General features: G+C 39.6%; 1 protein-coding gene across 2 annotated transcripts in view; it reads right to left on the reverse strand.

The window, feature by feature from the left end:
- Positions 1–5,123: 5,123 nt before the first annotated feature.
- The window catches only part of SH3GL2 (SH3 domain containing GRB2 like 2, endophilin A1), a 96,104-nt gene continuing 77,941 nt past the window's right edge, over positions 5,124–23,286 (reverse strand). For both annotated transcript variants that reach the window (XM_082075487.1, XM_082075488.1), the window contains exons 3-9: positions 22,251–22,323; positions 16,890–17,033; positions 14,913–15,046; positions 13,464–13,622; positions 11,852–11,955; positions 8,581–8,711; positions 5,124–6,597 (exon numbers count right to left, since the gene is read on the reverse strand). In XM_082075487.1, coding sequence (XP_081931613.1) covers positions 6,398–6,597; positions 8,581–8,711; positions 11,852–11,955; positions 13,464–13,622; positions 14,913–15,046; positions 16,890–17,033; positions 22,251–22,323 — 945 coding nt within the window. In that variant the 3' untranslated portion in view covers positions 5,124–6,397. The remainder of the gene's footprint in view (positions 6,598–8,580; positions 8,712–11,851; positions 11,956–13,463; positions 13,623–14,912; positions 15,047–16,889; positions 17,034–22,250; positions 22,324–23,286) is intronic.

A 23,286-nucleotide genomic window follows, 5' to 3' on the forward strand; every position in this document is an offset into this window, starting at 1 on the left:
GGTGGGAGGCTGGAACTATATATCTTCAAAGGTTCCTTCCAAAACAAACCATTCTATGACACTATGATTCTAAGATTCATGGTCTGGAAGATGAGGCTGAGTACACCCTCCATAGCTTTGCAGATGATACAAAACACAGAGGAGCAGCTGATACAGAGGATTGTGCTAGCATCCAGAGGGACTTGAATGGGCTGGAGAAATGGGATAACAGGAACTTCATGAACTTCAGCAAAGGGAAATGCCAAGTCTCTCCGAGGCGATGTTAGACAGTGTGAAGGTTACACATCACAATAGAGGACTGCAAATGGGACAAGAGAGTTTATGCAGTACACTGAATTTGTGTGTAGGCATTAGATGGGTACATGGTTTCAGACCAAGGTATGTGGTCTCCATGTGGTGGGAGGACAGCATCTAGCGTACCCCTAACAGGGGTCTATGAGAGGTCTCTCTCACAGCCCATGAAGCCTGGTGTTGGTGCTCACTGCAGCAGGGAGAAGAAACAGGAAGTAGCTGTGGGGTGTCAAGCATGCCCATAGCCCAGGGATTTGCAGACTCCCCCAGGCATGGCGAAACAGTCCCCATTTGGAGCCATGCCTTCTCTCTGGGCCAGTTCTCTTTGTCTTCAGTGAACCTCTTGCCACTCTGGTGTGGGAGGAGACAGAGTGACTATGTGGATCATCAGAAAATCTAGTAAAATAACTCTCCTGGTGGCAGCAGTTACAGCTGGTGCCTACTTCAGGACCTCACTGCCCATGTGGATGCTCTGAGCAAAGGACATGCCACAGGTCAGTGACTGCTGAGGGACAGGAAAGTGCCATACATCAGCACTGTTGATGGTGGTTGGGTGAATCGCTGAATTCCCCAGGAAGCACCAGTGTGTTTCTGCCAGTACTGGGGAAGCAGATCTTGACAGGGAGCTGCCCAGCCCCTTCTGATGCCTCGCAACTTGCAGGTGAGCAGGGACACAGGAGCTTGAGCCCCCTTTTCTTTCTCTGTTTTGTTAGTGTTTCTTTTCACGAAAGGTGAAGATGAGAATGAAAGGCACAAGCCCTGAGCACTGTACGAGTGAGTGCAAGTAGCATAAGGCTGGCTGCCACTGCCCCACCTAATCAGTGGGGGTGCAGGAGAGGACTCTTAAAACAGAGACCTCAGCTCAGGCACTGTCTGCCCCAGCAGCACCTGAAAGGGAAAGGATCTCCGCTTCAGTCCCAGAGCTGCTGGGGCTTTCCAGAGCCTCCAGAAGCTGCTGATTCTTTGACATGCGCTCCTGTGCTTTATCTCTAAGGAGATACAGTTAAAGGTAAATAGCTTAGAATTTAGCTGTACTTTAGAATGCACAGCAAAAATATATCCCAAAGCTGTTCATGTCTACTGCAACATTTTAGGCCAAATGGTAATAACGTAACGATTGCGGAGCATTCTAGAAATTCTGAGCTTAAGTCTAAGACAAAATACTGGTGCTTTACAGAACACTAGGATCAAGTTCATTCTTATAGAATACACACATTTTTACTCACTGTTACCTGGGAATGCACCCTAATTCATCAGTTCATTTGTCCATCTCAAATTCAGCCTACTCCTATGCTGGTAAGACCCATCTATCTGCATACTGACCTGCATGCACCCTGTTCCTTGCTTTCATGAGTCTAGCCAGGCTCCTCTGCCTGTAGATATGGTAAGCTTAGGGTACATCCTGGAGCAGAACTATTACTCAGCATAGCAGTAGCCATTGGAAAGACCTAAAAATGTGAAACTAGGAAATATGTCCTCATAGCAGTTTTCAAGTCTTGTAGTTCATGTAGGAAAAGCCGTATCACTATCTGCAGAGTTTTCTGTGTAATCACTAAGCCAAGATCCAAATACAAAATTCTTGGTGAGACTATCATCTTTGTTTCTGAAGGGAAGGGGATGTTTTAAAAGAGGGAAAAAAAACACAACACCTTCATTTGGTTCAATCACTTCTTTATTTTAATGGAGAACTATTTAGGGAACTGTTAAGTACTTTTGCAATATTTTTCACAAAGTTTCACTTTGCAATAAATTAGAAAGTCTAAGAAAGTAAAACCTTCATGAAACTTCAGGTTCACTGGAAGAGAAAAAACAAACAATAAAACCAAAACCCAAAAAACAAACCCACCCCCCCAACAAACAAACAAAACAAACAAACAAAAACCAATTTAAAACACATACCAAAAAAAACCCAACCCAAACCAAAACATTTAGCTGACAGCTAACAGCTGACAGCTCAGTGCTGGAAGACTTCCTAATTTCCTCTGTGAGGAGCAGCAGTTCTACAGCCAAATTTGGTAGTTAGGAACCCATGCAACATTTTTGAAATGTTTCTGAAAACATACACCTTAGGAAGCAGGATGACAGATGTTGTAACTCTGCCAGTGAAAAAAGGCCATTGCCTCCATCAACAGGCCTTATGTGCTTCTAGAAGGGAATGGTCACAGGGCTCCATAGGCAAACCTTTGAACTAACTGAGATGTAACGGCAAAGTGCCTCCTGCTTTCTTCCAATTCCTGGACCACCCCACTTGTCCTAGTACTGAAGCTTTAGATGCAAACTGTGGGAACAGAACAGAAGGTTGGCTAGGAGAACTGTAAATATGCTCAAGCAACTGCATTTTAGGTGTAGAAAAACACATGTATCACACTAATTGTTTTTTGGCTTTGTGTTCTTGACAAGTAGAACCTCTGTGTTTAGATAACAGTCCTGTGAGAAACTCAAAGGGACCTTATCAAATATGCTTGAGATTCCTGCTTTGCTGTGAGAAAGATCAAAGCACAGCAGAAAAGTATGCCTGCTTGAATCCCTGAAATACAGGTGAAACCAGCAGGCTTCTTGATCATCCAGCAAGGACTGAGCTCTGCAGTGCCTATATTCCCACTTGTGTATCTCTGCCCAGGTGCTTAGGTGCTTTTTCAGAGATCCTCCAGTTAGCAAGGTAACGAAAATAAATTTACTCTTTGCACTTCAACTGTGATTTGTGGTTGTTCCTGCAACCTCTTTTGGCTCGCACACAAACTTTTGTCAGCCCTGGCAATCTCTGTCTTGGCCAAGTTAGATTTTGATTTTACCACCCAAGGAATAAAGTGTTCTTCAGGGATTACCTCACGAGACAGAGAAAAGAGCAATACAAAACTGCCAAGAATTGTGTAACAGGTCAAGATTTTTTTACTATTCTTTGTGTTCCTTCTGGCTCCATTTGTTGAAAGACATAACATTTCCCTACATCTTAAAGAACAGGCCGTACCAGCAGGGCGGGACAGCACTGCACAACAGAAATCCTTTTGCTCTATATCACATAAAATCAGCTCTAAGAGAGTTGCCCTATGTTTGCGTGTCCTCCACAAACACTACAAAATAATAATCTGATAAAACAGGTGTGGGCCATGGATGGAAAAGTGTCTCTCAGATCCAGTGGCACTACCTGTGACTGCCAAGCCTTGATAATTAACATAGTTAATTAACTGTAGCATAGTTGTTACCTGTAGCACGTCACCATTAATGCATCTGTTTAAAGCTTCATAGCCATCAGGTTTGAAACAAACGACTTCCAGTCACTGACAATATCTTACTTAAGAGTCCAATCATAAGATTTAGGCCAGATTGTAATTATATATATAATATATATATATATATATATATATGGTTGGGTTTTGTTTTAAATAGTTTAGATTGGAAGGGACCTTTAAAAGTCATATAGTCCAACACCCTGCAACGAGGAGGGACATCTTCAGCCAGATAAGGTTGCTCAGAGCCCCGTCCAGCCTGACTTTGAACTGAAGCTTGAATGAGTCTCCATCTCTGTCAGCGACTGTCTTGCTCTACTCTGTCAAGAGTCTCTGTCAACACATGCAGGGACATCCCTTAGGCAGGCCTATGGGGTTATGTGACAAGGTGCTGGCAGTGAGGGCTGCAGGGCAGCTTCTACGAGCGGGTGGATCTGCCTCGTGTTGGACATGGCTGGTTCCAGCCAGCTCCACTGCACCCACTGCAGGACACGGCTGAGCCCTTCAAGCGAGATGGTGGTGCCTCAAAGAAAACGTGCTTAAGAAAGGGCAAAGCACACTGGGCAGAGAGAACGAAGGGAAAAATAAAAGAGTGAGAAAGAGCAGACGAACACCACGGCCAAAGAAGGGTGAGAAAGAGGCAGCCCATGACACATCAGCAGATACACTGTGGCCTATGCCCCCACTGCTGGAACAAGGGAGAACCGTGAGGAGGAAGGAGCAGCAGAGAGGAGCTGTTATGGACTGGCCATAAACCTCCCATTCCACATCCTCCTGCACTGCTGGTGGGGAGGAGTCAGGGGTGAAGAAGTGAATTTGAGTTAGGAAAATGAAGCAGGAAAAGTTCTGTTTCAATGTTTTTTTTGTTTCTCACTACACAGATCTACTTTAATTGGCAATAAACTACTTTTCTCCAAATCAGGTCTGTTCTGCTTGTGACAGTGACCAGTAAGCAATTTCCTTGTCTTCACCTCAATCCATGAGCTTTCTTATTCTCCAAATAAGGAGAAGGAGTGAGTGAGCAGCTGGGTGGGCGTTTGGCTCCTTGCCAAAGCTAACCCACCACCATATGTGTACAACAAAGACTATAAAATTAAATAAAATGCTGTGTCATATGAAACAAAATTATAAGAAAGTTATAGTCTCCTTCTCCGGAGACATTCAAAACCTGCCTCGACACATTCCTGTGTAGCCTCATCTAGGTGTTCCTGCTCCAGCAGGCAGATTGGACTGGATGATCTTTCAAGGTCTCTTCCAATCCCTGACATTCTGTGATTCTGTGATAAGTTACCATGTCTTTAAGCTTTTCTAGGGGGTTTGTGAACTCCAGCATTCTTTAATGAGAAACAACCCGTATCCACAAGATTGCATGCTGGTCATCATGACATTAATTTAATGTGCTCAGTGTCCAGTTCATCTTGTTTATGTGGGCCATTTAAATGTATGAGGTTTAACTGACTGAAGCAATATGATAATGACAAAAAAGTATTTTTCACATTTGCAAGAAAAGAGGAATATGCTTTCTGAAATAAAATTCTTCTTAGGTGAATTTAGCATAACAGATTTGAAAGCAACAAAGTAATAATTCACAACATTTTTGTAGTTATTGTCTCAGCATTTATTTGAAATATCAATACTTTCCATGATATAGTTTATACATTAAGCAGTAGGGAATTGTTTTCATTTCACATAATCCAGTATTGGAAGTGGCACATTCGAAGCAGCACATTAAACCTCTGAAAGAGTCTGTACAATTTAGATAAATAGAACTCTGGATAACTAAACTAACAGAACTTCTGCAACTGTTACCAAAAGAATGCCAAGAAGCTAGGCACAGCACTGTACACACAAAGTGCAGGAAGGAGGAACACAAAAGAACCAACTAAACATATGGGAAATGATTTTGCATATACAGCCACATGTCTTTTAATTGCTCAACAGAAAAAGGTAAGTTTTATTTAGTCCTCATTGAGGGCAGAATATGCACAAATAATGTTTGAAGAACACATGGTAGACAGAAACAAATGAAGCAAGGGCTGTGTTTGGTTGGTTATTGTATTCCTCAGTGAATGAGTTTACAAAGGATATCTGGTGCTTAAGCAGCATGATTTTGTGCAAAGACTTGACAAGAAACAGTTAACAAATGCCAGTTTTATTCCCCATCTTGCCCTCTTACTGGCATTTTGTTGAGCATGCTCAAAGTTCCTGAAGGGCAAATTCAGGTCGTTTGTGGTCCAAGGTTTTACTATAGCAATCCCCATTTTACAGTTTACAGTTTACCTCTGGATGGAAATAAGCCTTTTTAACAATAACTAAGTATATAAAAGTGAGCAGAGAGCAGCAAGACACACAATACAGTTGTTTGCTTTCCAAGAAACCAGAGGGTCTACATTTACGTTGTCTCTATGAGAGCAAGCCAGTTTGGTTGGAAGATACAATTCTGGTTAGTCGATGTTAGACCTGTGTGAACTGTATCATTAGGAAGGGAAAGACGGAATGGCAAGAACTTTTCCCTCTTTTTATAGAGAACTAAGACTGAAAAGTAATACAGTGGTGATAGGCATTACCTTCTCCATACCACCTTCACTTCCTGCTATTTCATTGAGTTACCTGCTTTGCTTGCCATCATCTTCCCATCTTCATCTCAGTAACGGCTCTGGTTACCACCAGCATGGCCAACAAACTAACGCACACTACGCTGGCTCAGAAGATACCACGCATCACCACCATGCAGTATGACAACAGGTAAACCAAAGATGCTCAGTGGGAATCAATTACTCTAACCACTGCAGTTTGCACTTGTAAGGTGTAAGAAGCAGCATTTTGAAAGCAGTGGTACTGACACAACTATCTGGGTCAGAGGTGGTGGATCAGCCATCCTAATTAGGTAATGGAACAAGAATATCGACATAATTGATGGGGAAGAAACCTGACTGGCCATGAAGCATCCCCTCATACCAGTTTTCATCAATCTGGTTAGTAAGGGTAATGATATCACCCTCTTTAAATCCCAGCTCTCCTTCATTTTCTGGTTCAAAGTCATACAGAGCTCGGCAGCATGGCTGATCCATGTGAACACCTATGAAGAAGAAACACAAAGAAACAAGTGCTTAAAAATCTCAACAGTTACAGCATCCTTTTTACCGTTGTACCTACTACAGATTTTGCTGTTTCTGGTATCACTCATATGCTGATGACAGTTCTTTGAGAACATCTAAATTTGGACTGCTAAACTTCATCAGAAGACAGCTATCGACTTTTGGCAGCCTTCAGTTTTCATATGTGGCTGTTAGTAAATGTCTGAGAATCCTACAAGAACAAAGATACAGTCAAGCCCACACCTAAAAGCATGGCTATGATCAGCTTGGAATCTAATTTTTGTCTGTTTACAAAACACAAAAATTTAAGCAACATCCCCAATGTATTTCCAGCTTTACTGGCACAGAGATGCTTTGTCTATTTACTTCACACAGGTAGTGTGAGGTAGCTTAAAACAACAGTGAAGGTCTAACTGTATTTTTGTCCTTTATTTGGAAACTGCACTGGCACAGCTGCACTATAAACCACTGTATATGCTCCTAATCCTCTGAATTTTAATATTAGGTTTCCAAAGACATTTTCTCCCCATTACCACAAAACTCTTGATTGCAGGGCCACCAGGATAGACTCAGAACAAGTTTGAAATTGAAAGCTTTCTAGCATCCTAGTTCACAAATATCTGACCATAAACCTTTTGCAATAACTAATGCATATTATCATAAGTCATTAGTTACATTCGATTTTCATACATTATATGAAATTAACAAATATTCCTCCCATCCCCCATATTTTGCACCTGCCTGCCCTGAAGTCTCTATAGCTTCAAGCCTAATTAAACCAAAATTATTACTGGTCAAAATATTTAGGATTTAGCAGCACTAAATTGTAAGGAATCTTATATTGTTACCTGACTTTCCACAGTAAAAGTTCATGCACTTTCAGCGATCAGAATGAACCAACACATGTCACTGCACCATAAAGCACTTCAAGCACACGTATTTCAGCTTTTTCATGTGTACCAGCGTCACGATGAATAAGGTTCAGATTCAAACTTTTTGCATATTAATTTCAACAACTCACTATAGCTAGAAGGCCCACACTTAAGCTATTTCAGGATAAAAATACTCTATTTCCATGGATGTCAAAAGAGCAATTTTTTCAAATACCAGATTAAATTTATTAAATTCTGTAGAGAAACCTTATTTCATCTCTGTACATATTGCTCACAGTGTATTTTGTTTTAATTGTCATGAAGACTGTTTTGCTGGCATCAGCAAGCCCTACAATGCATGTTTGGTATCCTTATTGCTACCAGATGAAATTTAGAAGACTTAGCAAATAAACTCTAGTGAACACAGAAGACTGGAGCTTTGAATGAAGAAAGCCAAACATAAATTTAATAATTGTGAAAGAAGAAGATGTTTCTCTGAAACTTATTAACACTTCAAAAGAAAGAACCCAAAATGCTAAATACTGCTCCCTGAAGAGGAAAACACGAATGCTGAAGAGACAGAAATATCAGTCTGCACTGCCTTAGCACAGACAAGTTTTCATGACACTACATAAAAGAGGTGAAGAAGAAAATTACTGGTGGCATGAGGGAAAATTTAGCATACAAGATTCAAGCCACAATCCTGCTCCATTGCATCCCTCTCCTCACTAGCATACTGAGATTAGTAGCAGTTTGCAGGGTTATACAAGACAATTCCCGGCTGCAAATGCCAAATGGAGATACTGTTGCTGCCTGTAGCTGGAAGAATATAAGAGATTTACATAAGGATGTGGTGGGAAGGAAAGAAATCCTTTGACCCAAATACACATTTAAAGCAATGGATGATCCATCCCTGTTTGTTGGTCTGGGGATGTGAACACTTCACAAAGAAACAACAGTTCAAACAGTTCTCCCCTACATTATCCTGACTCTCGTTTCCCCTCATTATGGAAGAACTAATCCTCAGAAAAACTTCTGCAGTGCACCAAAACTTCAGACAGAGTTGGCTTCTCACACTGCTACAGCCATTACCTGACGGTTTGGGTGTGGTGGCATGGGATATTCCTCCATTGTGCTGAGTATTGTCACCAGTTGTGAAATCCAGGCTCATTCGGGGCTTGGGCTGGTATTCTCTCCTGGGCTGAGATGAAGCCTCTTTTATTCTGTCGAAACATTAAGTTAAATGTCAAGAGCTAGTTTCTTGTTAACAGATGAGATGCACCAAACAGCTTTATTTCCACAGCTGAAGTTCCCATTCACCAATCATCCAGACTAAACAAGTTTTGGCATTTGGAGTAATTTTTTGTTTACAACACTAGTTTAAATCACCAAGATTCACCTGATGTGACTATACCATGTTGTTGTTAGTTTTTCTTTCCCTCTACGAACCTAGAATTTTGTCTGTCTTGCTTTTGTCTAACAATAACAAAGAGCTTTTAACAGAGAAAAACTTGTTACATGATCAGCAATGCTTACAGAAGGGCTGTGCAAATGTCTCTATCCCCATTTTTAGCAAGATTTTTGCTTCCATCCCTGGCAAGCCTTAACTGTTCAATTGCTCGATGCCAACTCTTGTCATTTTGTGAGGAGACTGTGTGGGAATGTACTGACTTCAGTTGCAGACTTAATTAATTTTTAATTTGTAATACTTGTTTCACAAAGGTACACAACTCCAGTTTTCGTGACTCTCAAAACAAAAATATTATACATAATTCATTTCAACTTATTCTTCTAATTGAGAAATCTAGAATTTCCGGGAAAGGGTGCATTTTCAGATTCTATGGTAAAACCCAGGGAAGGGATGATGACAGAATCAGAGGAGCATATGCAAAACAACTGCCTAGACTTGCTGTTGACAGAACATTTTGATTTATCTTTTGAAAAGATGTGCTTCTAACTTAAGCAGTTTTGGCCCTGATAACAAGGGTTTTCCTCACTATCACTGCTTTTCTTCTCCATAAATGAAAGCATAAGCATATTAAAAACATAAATCAATTAACCTGTAAAAATAAATAAAAAGGCTTTGCTGTATTTCATTAACAGAAGTTACTTTTTCAAAACAGCAAAGTTTTGAAGAAATAAGCAAGTTCTGCTACATACTTCGATCAAATAAACACCATTTTTTACAGATTATGAACTAGGTGACAGTTCTAGTGACTAGCTATAAACTACCCAAAAGCCCAGCATGAGCCATGTTTCTTAAGAAACATCTCCAAGGAAACCCTTTCTGCTTCCCAGCTGCTCTGTCACGATACCCTGTCTTGACAACTGCAGCCTCCTGGTGCTTGATGAAAAAGAGAGTTTAAAAGGAAAAGCCTTTGTTGACCTTCCAGGTTTTATTAATTTTATTGCAAGTCTCCCAATGTTTGCTAAGTTTCTAAAGTCCCAGTTCCTCCAATCATGGCATTTTAAGGAAGTTTATCCCTTCTGGTAATGTGTAGAAGAAAAATGAAAATTCTTGCACTTGCAGTTCCTGAAGGAAGTTTTGAAGACTAATCTAAAGGGAACAGAGAAAAAGAATTGAGTGCATTTTAAAAAATTTTTCATGGGTTTTGCTATCTAATTCATCTTTTTAAAAAAGTTATTTGGGTAACGTTTTAAATAGGACAGTCTTAGCAGTTAGAGGGTGTTGTCCATGCCAAACGACAGCATGAACAAGTTACATTCACGTCTTTTAAAAACCATCTAGAAAACAGGCAGTATGTTCTGTAGACATCACTGAGAGTGAACAGTAACAAATTTCCTCATCCTAAAAGTAAAGCATTATTTATTTTCTGGTCCCTATGGTCAAAAAAACAAACCCCAAAATCCAGGCCCATGCATTCTTTGCCACCTGCATTTCAACAGTGGCAAAAGATATCTAGTTCAAATAGTAATAGCTCTATATCCGGGCTTAATCCCTGGAAGGAGCATATTATGTTACTTGACTTTGCGTCCAGTTGTTTGGACAAAGAATGATATAGCCAGCAGACTTTTTACAATTAGGGATGCACAGTCAGTTTATGCAAAAGATTTACTTCAGCAGATCTAGAAGAGCAGTCTGAAGCAAGGCTCTTGAAAAGCTGAAACCGTTCAGAGCTGAAACTTAAAGCAAAGATATGGACCATTTAGCAGAAGTTTCAAAGGGGCGAAGGATTATCTGAACAGATACAGGCAATCTGTTGCAGAGAGAGGTACGTATGTTCACTCTATGATGCAGCTTATGGACTACAGAAAAGCCCAACTGCTCCTGAGGTTTTTTTAATACTTCTGTAAAGTAACTGAAGTATTCATTCTGAAGGGCTGAAAATCATTCTGTTAGCTGTTTAGACAGTACTGCAAAGTGTATCCAGAAACAGCTTGCTGTGCAGCATACTATCAGAAAAAGTGCTGCTCCTAATCGCAACGAAAGAAGCTTACAGACTGTGCGCTCTAAGAAAATAAACAGATCCAGCAGTACCAGAAGCTAGATCTATGCTAATGACATCAGGAAAGAGCAAAGAATCATCTACAATTAAAAAAGCTGCCTTTACACAGCATGTGAGCATTATCTGTTCTTGGGCATTACTCCAGAACCACGTAAACTAAAGAAATCTTTCCTGCATGTTGTTTCCTTGAAGAAAGATGTGTGTGGGAAGCTGATGAACTTTTACAAACATTATTTCACACATTTCAAAGAGGTACAATCTGTTTTGTGTTGATAGAAATAAAAATTCTAAACTAAAAATTCTAAAATTCTGTTAAAAAGATATTGTACCAATTCCAAGATAGAATTCACAGTTACAGAAAAGTGAATGGAAGAGGTAAACTCAGTTAAGTCTTGCATCAAGTTTGATCTGATAATAAGCTGGAAAAAAGGAGTATTAATAAGGTGGCAAATGATGGGGTCTCACTACCTGGCTCAGGTAGATAAGAATGTAACAAGATACTATTTTTCATTAGCAATCATTAACATCTTATCTCAGAAAGACTACTTTGTGAATACATAGAGGAATGGTAAGGAATCTGAAGTTGTAAGTCCCACTGACTTCCAATGTTTATAAAAGCTTGCAATTAAATCACATTTAACAGCTTTATTGAGCTGAGATGCATTCCTGAACTCAGTTCTCATTCAGCCATACTCAGAAGTCCCTCCAAAACACATAAAACTCAACTTGCAATTGAAAGGGACCTTGTTTTCATAAAAATACAGCTACCATGTTGCAAAAGATAACAGCATTGCATTACTCCACTCTTCGGTTTTCTGCCTCTGTAAAACAAAAACCAACCAAACAAAAAAACCCAACAAAAAAACAATTCAACAAACTTAGAAAAAGTGTGTTACCTATCTTCCAGCTTAGAAGTAACTCGCTGTAGGATCTGTGTGGCCTGCTTGTGGTACTCCAGCTGGGCTTGCACAAGAGCAGAAAGCTGGCTCACTTGTTCAATCTGAGGGTTGACATTAAAACATCAGATCCTAGGCAAGTACTAGCAGCTCAGCAATAGCAAGTAAAGACCATTGTCAAACTGACAATGCAAAGGCAGCTTTACTTATCTCTCTAAAAACTTCATTCATCTTTGTAGTTTGTACATAAGTTACATATAAATCTTTATTCATTACCATGTATGGTTATGACCTGATCTGGAATGGTAACAGCAACTCTTGTCCGTTGATCGTCTCCATGGCTGATTTGCATGAACAGCAGCCTACAGACCTACCTCATCCAGCAACCACTACGAAAGTAAAAATGAGACTGTAATGAGAGCACAATACACCTTCTCCAATCCTGCCTTTGAGGGGCACAAAACAAGAAGGAAGCAGCACTATGGTCATGCTTCTGTTGTACTCTGTCCTGTGAGGCACACCAAAACAAGACACTACATACTCCTGGATGCAGAATATTTGTAATGAAGGCAGATAGCATTCTACTTCATGAGGGAATAAACATTCAGAACTCTTGTGTGGGCAATACAATTGCTAGCAGTTCCCATAACAGACAATGCTGCAATGGTGTAATGCAGGCCAGGACTCTATAGCCGTATGGCATTGGATGTTACCACAAGGACTGAATTTACAAACTTGTTATACTTCTCCAATTTCAGCACAGCTATATTTAATTTCTATCAGGCAAATATTTTGAGGTTTGTTATGGCCCCTCTACAGCAATCTGGTAACAAAATGAAGAATTAAATTAGGTGTGTATTTAAACTTTGGACAAATCTAGTAATTTACTTCAACGGGAATATTTAAAGCGAGTTTTCTTTGACCACAAAATCTATAAGACAGACGTCAGCTAAAATGTTTTTTTTTCCCTCCAAAAGAGATAATTTTTTCTTCTCTCCTGATTTTACAGTTTCAACATTAATTGTAAATAGAATATTAAAAAAATATAGATGTTCAATCCTAAACCAGTCTGTGAGCAACAAATATGATGTAGAGTCAGATTTGAGCAGTCACATTAACTTGGGCTTTCCTATTCACTATTGCACCTGTCTACAGCAGAGACCATGAGGTTATGAGTTCATCATCTCTGTCTTTACCAATCCTCTGAGAAGCCCACACACGTGAGCAAAAGCCTGACTCAAACCCTAATACCACAGCTAAGTAAAAGTCATGATTACTTTTACATAATTCTAAGAAGGAAGATGTTTTGTTTTGTAAGTAACACTATACAACTAGTAAGCACAACGATGCTGCAAAGATTTTATGTTCTTTAGCTTAGTTACCTATAAAATCAATCCTAAGTGTGCATGCTGTACATTACTCTAGCTTCGGAGAATCTCACTGAGATCACCAAGGAGGCAAGTGCTTCCCCACTGTACAGTGACAGGAGTCTGTGGTGTCATGGATTTAACGAGTCTTTTAGGTTTTAGACTACCTTAGACTGCCTTCACTGCTGAACCAGTATCTTTCCCTTTTTAAGATTCAGCTCCAAGATTAAGAAGGGATAACTCACATCCATCTCCAGAAGGTTGAACATGCTTGACTCAGCAATTTCTTTTGATTCATCAAATTTCTCCAGAGCTTGGCGAAGTTCTTCATCGGGGAGCTTGCCCTGTCTTTTCTTTTTGTAATCAAAATCCAGGCGTCGACCCTCCATTTTCTTTAGGTGATGCTAAAAATGAAAAACCCAAACTCAGGCACAGAATAAAGGATGTTCCCCAACTGTCCTTATATTGCATTGCTATCAGGTAGTCCATGTACATTTGCAAGCATATGCTGTTTGCTGTATATCAACCTTTCCCCAGAGAGGAGAAATACAGAAAAATGAGGTAGGTGGTTTTACATATCATTTAAGAAGCCATGGTGTGCTGCTGTCTGAATGACAGACCTTCAACATTAAAAAACTGAATGGATAACTGCAATTGCCACCCATATAAATGACAAGTGAGTTTCTAGCCTTTTAACTCTGATGCAGAATTACCTGAACACCACCGTTTTTCCCTAGATATTTAAGAGAACTCTACTAAAAGCACAAGTTAGTACATTTTTTGCCTGTATAACAGTTCTCATAAACAAAACAACACAGAAAATATTTTTATCGTTTCCATCAGATCACCAAAGGATCTTAACGTTATCTTTTATTACAGATTTTTTAGTTTGTTAACTGATGTAACACTCACGTCAATCTGTTTAGCAGATGCTACATCAAGCTGGAAAAAAGTTAATGCTACCAGCATAAGCGTGAATACTTCAGGTATTTAGTTTCCCTCAGAAGCATCAATTTGTTGTCTGTTATAACATTTGTCAACTTTGCAAATTATATCCAACCGCCTAAGACATCTTTCTTCCACATAAATTTAACAATATGAAAGCCTTACTGAGCTCAGAAGAACACTCATATATAAAGACAAACACTTGCTGAATTTGGGAGGCACATTTACTTCCACAATTATAGAGTTAGGTCACGTCCACAGTATGTGGGCAAACAGATTTTCCTCTGTCAATGCTGTCTGGTTCTTGGATTACTAATTACGTAATTATGCAAGCAAACAGTGTTTGTGTTCTAAATTCCTGAGAATGTTTCAGACACAGTCTTCATACAGACAAAAGAGTAATGCCAGTCTATAGGCAACTGACATGTCATACACTAGAAAATTAAATTTAAACAGCCGTTTATTTCTTTAGTGAAATGAGCTTTCATATGGTAAGGCTAGAGAGCTATGTTCATGCTTGCATGAGCTTGACATGCTACCATCAAAAAATGTTAGAATTTTGAGCTGTCTCATTCTAAATCATCAACAAGAGAGACAGAATTGAAAAGTAAAACTCAAGCGAAAAGAGCCTAAGACCAGTTCATTTGTGAATCTCAAAGAACATTTAAAACTAAACAACTAACATAAATTTTGAACTTATACAGAGTCTGCAGATTGGACATTATTAAATGCCAGATTGAAGGCAATACCTGTATTTCTCTCAGATCTTTGTCATGAAGATTCTGAAGTGGGTCAATGAAGTTTTGTTTCACTTCCATGTCTAAAGAATCCTTGACCTCAGAAAGCTCCTTCATGGCTTCTCCCACATCTGCAAGTGCTGGTCCTGAAAGAAAAGATGTCCAGTTTATCTCACACATAACTTTGGTCCAAATCACTGTAGAATGAAGCTGAGTCATGGAAATTTCAGTTAACATTTCAAGTCTCATGTTTAGGAAAGAAACAGAATATGACACACTGTGTGAAAAGGCAACAAGGATTTTGCACTTCTGCAGCCCCAGAGTTTATGCCTTGTAACACAGCTGAACCTGAGGATCTATGCTGTGTCAGGACACCCTCCTCCACAGCCCTTGTTGTCCAACCATTACTCACTCTGGTGAAACAAACATGCTAGAAAATAATTATCTGTATTTGCTGTAGTGCTGCTGTCAACAGACTCTAGACTGAATACAAAAATAGCTCTAATGCAAGTCTAGGTCTCCCTATTTTTACCTGTGAGACTGCTGACAGTAACAAATGTAAAAATTCTTTAAAATTTCACAGAATTTTTTCTGATGAAAGATTTTCTTGAAGAAACTATGGACTGCATACGCCTACTCAAGTTCATAAACTTCAATAAGAATTATCTGCCTTCTGAGATTTCCTCCAAGATTAACCTGAGGGTCTCAAAAGTTCCCACTCCGGTTTACCTCACCTTCATGAAAACAAAAGCAAGAAGCTCAAAAATACACTCCTGGCTTGAGGGGTGGGTTGTTGGAAAACCAAACCAAAGCAAACTAAGCACAATTTCAAGGAATACAAAGGGTCTGAAAACCCCAAAATCTGAAAAAATCAGACGGAGCTTTGACTCCCAAGCAGGGGATGCCAGCAATGATCTGCAAAACTAGAGAGCCTGGCAGACATGGATGAAGAGAGACAAACAGCCATAATAGCGGCTATTAGTAAAGAATGTGAAAATAATTGCCATATCTATTCTGCCGCATGCTACTGCAATCATCAGGGAATGTACAGCAATTTGTGCAAACTAAATTCTATTAGTTCTTCATTTTCCCTTTAAAAATGTGTTTGAAATGTAGCAAATGAGAGGCAACCAATTAAAAAACAATTCAGTAGTCTTTAGCACAAATCAACTTACATCTGCCAAGCTAATCAGTAAATTATATAAAACAAACAAGAAAGTACCATTCCCATTGTAGATGTCTTTATGCCAGAAACAACATCCTGTGAAGATTCAGATAGGAAACAGATTTTTCACAGTCCTATTTGAGGGTCCTGTGTGTCGCCATATAAAAATGGCACCAGAGAAGCCCACACAAATTGGACATGAAGACAAAGGATCCCTTTTGGTTAGAACTCTATTGTTGAAGAACACAATTTTAAGTCTCATTTTAAAATTTCTAACTCAGGCATCTGTAAACTCATTTGGACCATGGAGGGAGGAGTGGTTGACGGATTAGACATGAGTATTCACTAGTGCCTTAAAATGTGGAATTTGGTCAGAAAAAACAACAAAGTCTATTAAAAATCTATTATCCTTTATTCCTGGCCTGTAATGAAGACAATAACTTTTATTATAAGGATTCTGAGGACAAAAAGGTGTTATTGTACACATGCATAGACAATAATACAGTTTCTGAATATGTAGGTCTTTCATCCTAACACATCCCCAGTAACAATATCTATGAGAGAGCCTAAACCCTATATGCCATGGGTCCAAATGGAAACAATTAGACTTTCATCCACAATAAAAAAATCTTTAGTCCAAACCCGCAAAAGATACTCAACAGGCCTAGATTGAACCTAAAGGAGAAGCCTGGTGAAGCAGAACTCTGATGATCCTTGCAGAAGTTCTTCCTTTGTAAGAGCACAACACTTTAATAATGAAAGTTATATTAAATTTTATTACAATTTTTATTACATTACAATACAACGGGAAGTAATCAAGTTACCAAAGTTGCATTCTTCTCCAAGTTCTCGGCCAAACTTCAGCATGGCATCTGCCAGCAAGGCTTCAGCCTGAGGGTAACCTGGTCCCTTTTCCTGGCCTCGAATTTTGGACATGGTGTTGATCATGCTGAGTTTAGCTCTGGAAGCTGAAGCAGGCAATTGACAGAGGTTACAAATATGCAATCATTTGAGAATACAGACAGGAATGCACTCTTTTAATTTATCTGAACTACCTACAATGTATCTGAAGGACATTACCTAAGTTTAGGATTAAGCTCTGGTTTTCATTAATTATTTTTAGAGCAAAGCAATGAAATGTTGCTGGTCACTGACTTGTTTCTTCTCCTGGTAGTTCAGAGAGGAGGCCCTGTCCTGAACTTCAAGACAAAGCTTCCCTTGAAATTACTTCAACAGAAGAAACCCCAGAAATACCCTCAGGATAGCATGTTCAGTATGTGCTACAACTCAGGCAAAAAAATATCTTTAAGCTATCTCCAAATTCTCAATCTTAAAATCCTTGGGTACCAGATGGATAGCAGATTGAGCTAGGCTTCCTCTCAAGGAAAAGTCCAGACTAGGTACACTCAAGATTAAACTGTGGTGCCCCACATTTTTTAAATGTTTGAAGGTTTTTCTGTTGTAGAATATTAAATAAAACCTATGTCCCTAAACATGATGTCCAATAACCTTTGAAACATTTCCTGGTTTTTATGGGAATTTGGCGTAACTCCTACTTCAATTTGGTTTTCAACTGTACTTTAGCTTGTATATTATTGCAGATACAAAACTGCAGATCAGAAGAGAGGACACAATTATCGTAATTGATGAAAACAAAGACAGCAAACAAAAAATAATTCATTTGCTGGATAATGTGCTTTAGTGAATTTCTGCAGCTACAGAATGCAAATGGCCTGCAGAGAGTGAATTAATTAATGGTACTTCAAATTTTGCCAGCTGAATCCTGTTGCCAGCAAATCGGACTCAGCAGGTGTTTCTATCTACATTATTGTGTGTGCTACAGGAGGGCAGCTATGAATGTCTCTACCTTCCTCCTCACAAAGGCTTGACTTTGTTAGTTGCTCTTATGAGTTAGTATTTCTGTTTACCAAACATTAGAAGCTCACACTGCTGTGTGCTGATTTCATTACCTAAAACTCAACCTTGCATACACTTCTGCAACAAAACAAAACACAAGCAGACTAGAGTCATCAAGTGTTTTGCTCTTAACTTACTTTCACTTTGTAGCATACAAATGTATGCAAAGACACAGAAACAGACACAGGAAAATCAGTGTCGTACTTATTTTGCCTGAGAACCAACTATAAAAGGATGACATACTTTTAACATACAGTAATTATGTTTTTGTAAGCTTTTTCGCTACCCTTGAGTGACACCAGATCATGCTTTTTAGCATATGAATTTACTGATGCCTTCTGTTTCTACCCACTACAAAACTACAGTCAGCAGACTGGCTAACTGTTCAGTATAAGAAGTAGCATTTCAATGAAGTGTCTGGCCTTTAAAAATGGCATGAAAGTAATGGTGGCAATGGGAAAATACAGAGGCATCAAAGGAACTATGGCAAAACCAAAATCAGTCAGGGGAATGGAGGCAGCAAGCTGAATTAAAATAGGAATTTGTGTGAGTATTTTCAGAAATAAAAGCAAAAAAAAATATGAGTAAATGTAAAAATCAAAGTGGCTACATTCTAGACAGGCAGGTAAGAGCAGAAAGCAAAAGTTACAGGAAGGAATAAAAAATATTAAAAGACAATAAGGGAAGAGCAAGAAATAATTCATAAAGAGAAGAAAAGCATGAAAATTCATGCTTCAATGATTCATCTAATCATTTAATAATTATTACATTAGAATACTGATTTAGTAGGAAATCTCAGAATACATCCACCAGTGGTCTCATTCCACTTTTCTTCTTTTAAATATTATTACAGTAACTTTTATGGGAGCAGAAGTAAGTTTGTGGAAAATCCCATCCTGAGCCCTTTCATTTCTGTGGCTTTATTGTGCTAGCGCCACATGCTTTCTTCTCTTATGTTTCAACCTGAGTGAGGCCAGGCAGAGATGTACGTAATACCCCATGGAAGTGACCTGAATGCTTGATTCTTTTCCCAGTTGCACTCCCTCTCCCTTACACAGACTTTCATGGTGTCACCAATGTGTCGCCTTAAGTGTTAACAGAGCCACGGCAAAACATAAGATTACTGCCAAAGAGCTCAAAGAAACTTCAGCAGTGGATTAAATTGCTCGTTCTTTGTACTTTCAATCTTGTTCATCCTGCACAATTTTCTTGAAATTATAGCCATGTACATCTGCATGGAAAGCTTTGGAGCCTTCATCATGTTGAATTTTAGCTATTTGCAGCCGTCCTTCTTCTTTTTTTTTTTTTTTCAAAATTGGGAAGTCTAAAAATCCGTCTTTTTCATTCATGCTAACCTCAACTCAGCATCTTGCTCAGAAAATTCACCTTTGTCTCCCTTCCCTTCCCTTCCCTTCCCTTCCCTTCCCTTCCCTTCCCTTCCCTTCCCTTCCCTTCCCTTCCCTTCCCTTCCCTTCCCTTCCCTTCCCTTCCCTTCCCTTCCCTTCCCTTCCCTTCCCTTCCCTTCCCTTCCCTTCCCTTCCCTTCCCTTCCCTTCCCTTCCCTTCCCTTCCCTTCCCTTCCCTTCCCTTCCCTTCCCATTTCCCCTTTCCTCATCCTTTTCCTCTTGTTTTTTCTTTCCCACATTAGATAATTAACTGCTTAGTGAAGTTAGACCATGCTGCATACTTCATTTATTGATCCTCCAAAACACCACAAAGCAAATTGATCGCTAGCACTGCAGTGCTATGCTGTCAAAGCATATTGATGTTTTCAGGGCACATCATATTTATCAAGGAATGTGTGCTACATCCAAAACCCTCTTCTCCCTTCTAAACTCAGGTAAACTTTAAAGAAAATATTCTGTTAAATATTGCTGTTAAAGATTTTTTTTTCATTAGATTTCCCCCCTGTTCCCAATGTAATGTTTCTACTTTTTATGAAAATGAGAAAGCAAACAGGAAATACTGGAAATCACGATTTTTTTGTGTCCCAGGTAAATAGTAATATAGTTGCAGGGAGAATTTTAAATAATTTTTATTTTATTGAAAAAATAAGTAATTTTCCATGCAATTCCTCTCGCTATAGGGAGCCTTTTTTCGATTGGCATAAAACAATCTAAGATCAGGTGAAAGCTGAAAAAAGTCTGTCCTCTTTTCCTCTTACTCCATCTACTGCCATTGTCCAGCTGTGGAATGAATAACATGATCTCATTTGATATGCGAGACAGTAAATCTTCTTCTTGCCTATTACAATTTTAATTTTCTGATCCTACTTGCACATGCCACAAGCAAATGAAAGGATGTGTAGACAGAGTATGGAAACTGCTCTTTCCTGCAGCACAGCAAACTTGTGCCAGCCTGAGGTGCCTGAAATCACACCCTCAGCTACTTGCAGAGATTTTGCTCTTTGCCATTGCTGTGAGCCTCTTTCATGACTCACAGCAATCATAACCACTCAAATGTGTCAGAAAAGAAGTCAGAGAAGCACTAAACAGCCAAAGCTTATTTCTCAGTCTGTACAGTGTTGCACAACAGCAGTTGACAGTAGTTAACAACTTTATCACTAGTCCCATAATGTTTGTCAATCCTATTGCTTTTCCTGAAGAGTACTTCTTGACAATCAGCAATGACTCAAGTGACAAACAGTATTTCATCTGTTGACATAGAAACTATCCTAGGCATCATTATTTTCTTTCCAGCAGTTAAGAAGTTGTAAATATTTTTTCTCCTTTTTTTTCAATCCACTGGCAGCATCATCAAATTGTCTTCCTTGCCTCTGTGGTCTAACATAAAAGTATCTCAATTAAGCTATTCTAGCAATAGTCCTTTATCCTACCACACTGGAACTGAAATACTTCACACTGGTTCAAATTTGTTTCCAGCTATTAGCAAGCAAATTCTTTACAGTGAAAAAGTGAATTAGGTCTGTACTTCCATGAAACTCTGAGGTACTTGTGTTAGGCAGATAGCCTCATTTTATCTTCATACTAATTTTGCACAAGCATAAGTTTGTTGACCACATCAGTGCAGATGGCATTGACTTATGCTAGTATCAAAACACTTGTGTTTCCAGATGACTACATAAATCTTCAGCTTCTTGAATTTAATGGTTTACTTGATTATAACAGCTCCAGATCACTCTTCATGAGGCTGAGGGAACTGGGTCTCTTTAGTTTGGAGGAGACTGAGGGGTGATCTCATTCATGTTTATAAATATGTAAATGGTAAGTATCACAAGGATGGAGCCAGGCTCTTCTTGGTGACAACCAGTGATAGTACAAGGGGTAATGGGTACAAATCAGAACACAAGAGGTTCCACTTAAATTTGAGAAGAAACTTCTTCACAGTGAGGGTGACACAACACTGGAACAGGCTGCCCAGGGGGGTTGTGGAGTCTCCTACTCTGGACACATTCAAAACCCGCCTGGACACATTCCTGCGTAACCTCATCTAAGTGTTCCTGCTCCGGCAGGAGGATTGGACTAGATGATCTTTCGAGGACCCTTCCAATCCCTGACATTCTGTGATTCTGTGATCCTTCGTCAAGAGAGGAGCATACAGCTGTCCATCACCCCAATAAAAAAATTTTCTTTCATCTCCCCATGCAAACCAATAGTTTATGTCTATTTTGAAGGTTCAATTCAGTCATCTCTGATTACGTCCATTTATCTGCCCTTTTCTCTAGTTTGGCACCAACAGCTCTTTTGCACCCTCCCTTTGGTAGTAACTCTAATGAGGATGGGAAATGGCTAGAGGACAAGGTGAAAGGTGTTGTTATCATGCCTGATCCTGATGCCCACCCCTGGGCTGACTGCCTGGCCCTGGTCTGTCCCCACGCCCCGGGAGGTGCCTGACGCCCGGGGCTGCTGCTGCCCCAGTGCCTCCGGCCTGCCCTGCTCCTGCCTGGAGCACTGGGACGGGCCTTGGCTGCCAGGCCCTGCCTGGCCCGTCCTGGGCAGTCCGCAGCCACCTCCAGCTCCCCAGGAGCCCCCCATGATCACAGGGCTGACATTCAGATGCCTGCAAGTAAATACATCTGGTTTCTAGGCATATGCTGCCCTCTTACCTAATGCAAGAACACACAAGAGGAAAACAAGCCTCCCAAAGCCAGTCGCCATTTCTTTTACTCATTTATTTTACTTCATGGTAACTGCACCAATTTTGTGTTAACTGCAGCAGTGAGGATAAGATCTGTTAGACTACATATCGGTGAGAAAGAGTATTTTCAAGAAGCGCTGCAAGTACTGTGAGACTGTGAAATTACATTACCTGGATTGGGCTGAAGATACTCTATCGTTTTTGCCATTATCTCCATAACAGCCCTGCTGGTAACATCCACTTTCTAAAAGACAGAAACAGGAAAAAGAAACAGGAAAAAAATGTTAGACAAACATTAGACAAATGTTTCTCAAACGTTAGACAAATATTTCTCACTCTTCCATTTTCTTCTTATAAATTCTCTTAACTCTTCTTATAATTTTATTTTGTGTCCCTGAGAACAGCCCTGGTACCAGAATGGTGATAATGTCTGGAAAACTTCCAAAGCATGAGTCCGTCATTTCAGTTTATAGTGGATCCTCTCTCAAGTGAAGACATTAGTACAGAGTACCTCAGGATCTGTTAAGAATTTGATACAACTCATTGTAACATGCTGGTATTTTACATCACCCTGGAAAGAGTCCACAATAGGTAAAGATTTTTGATAGAAGAGTCACTGAAAACTGCTTGAAGAATTAGCCATCTTTGATACACTAACAGCTGGAAAAAATGAGATTAGAGTAAATGTCAATCAAAACCAACCATCAATGATAAAATGGGCTGTCTACCTCTTTCAGAGTCAGTGCTGGTAAAATTGGGATACAGAAGACTTGGTATCACTCTGTTTTGAATTTGAAGAAACCTATCAACATGGATGCACTGATCGTTTGTTTCCCCTGGCTGACTCAGAAATTTAAAATGCTTAGAATTTAATAGCATTACTTTCTTCTACTGTAGTAGGAATTCTTACTTTCTTAAGAAGTACTCCACATCAGCTTCCTAATCTGCATATAGCAAAGTATGCAACTACTCTTCCACTCAGAATCAGACATCAGACACAAAAATGCTTGGGCAGATTTGGGGATCCCTGTAATCTGTCCCGTACTCTGCATTTATGAAGATACATTGCATTTCTCTGCAGGGTAGCTTGTGTCCCACAGAGTGAACTCCTTTACCATAATGACAAGTTCCTATTTTAAAAAAGAACACCTGAGCTAGGTTGGTTGCAGCACGCTGTGACCGACCTCTTTCCTGTTTCCTGTTGCCA

This window comes from Streptopelia decaocto, assembly GCF_964273445.1.
Source record: "Streptopelia decaocto genome assembly, chromosome: Z".
Taxonomy (NCBI): Eukaryota; Metazoa; Chordata; class Aves; order Columbiformes; family Columbidae; genus Streptopelia; species Streptopelia decaocto.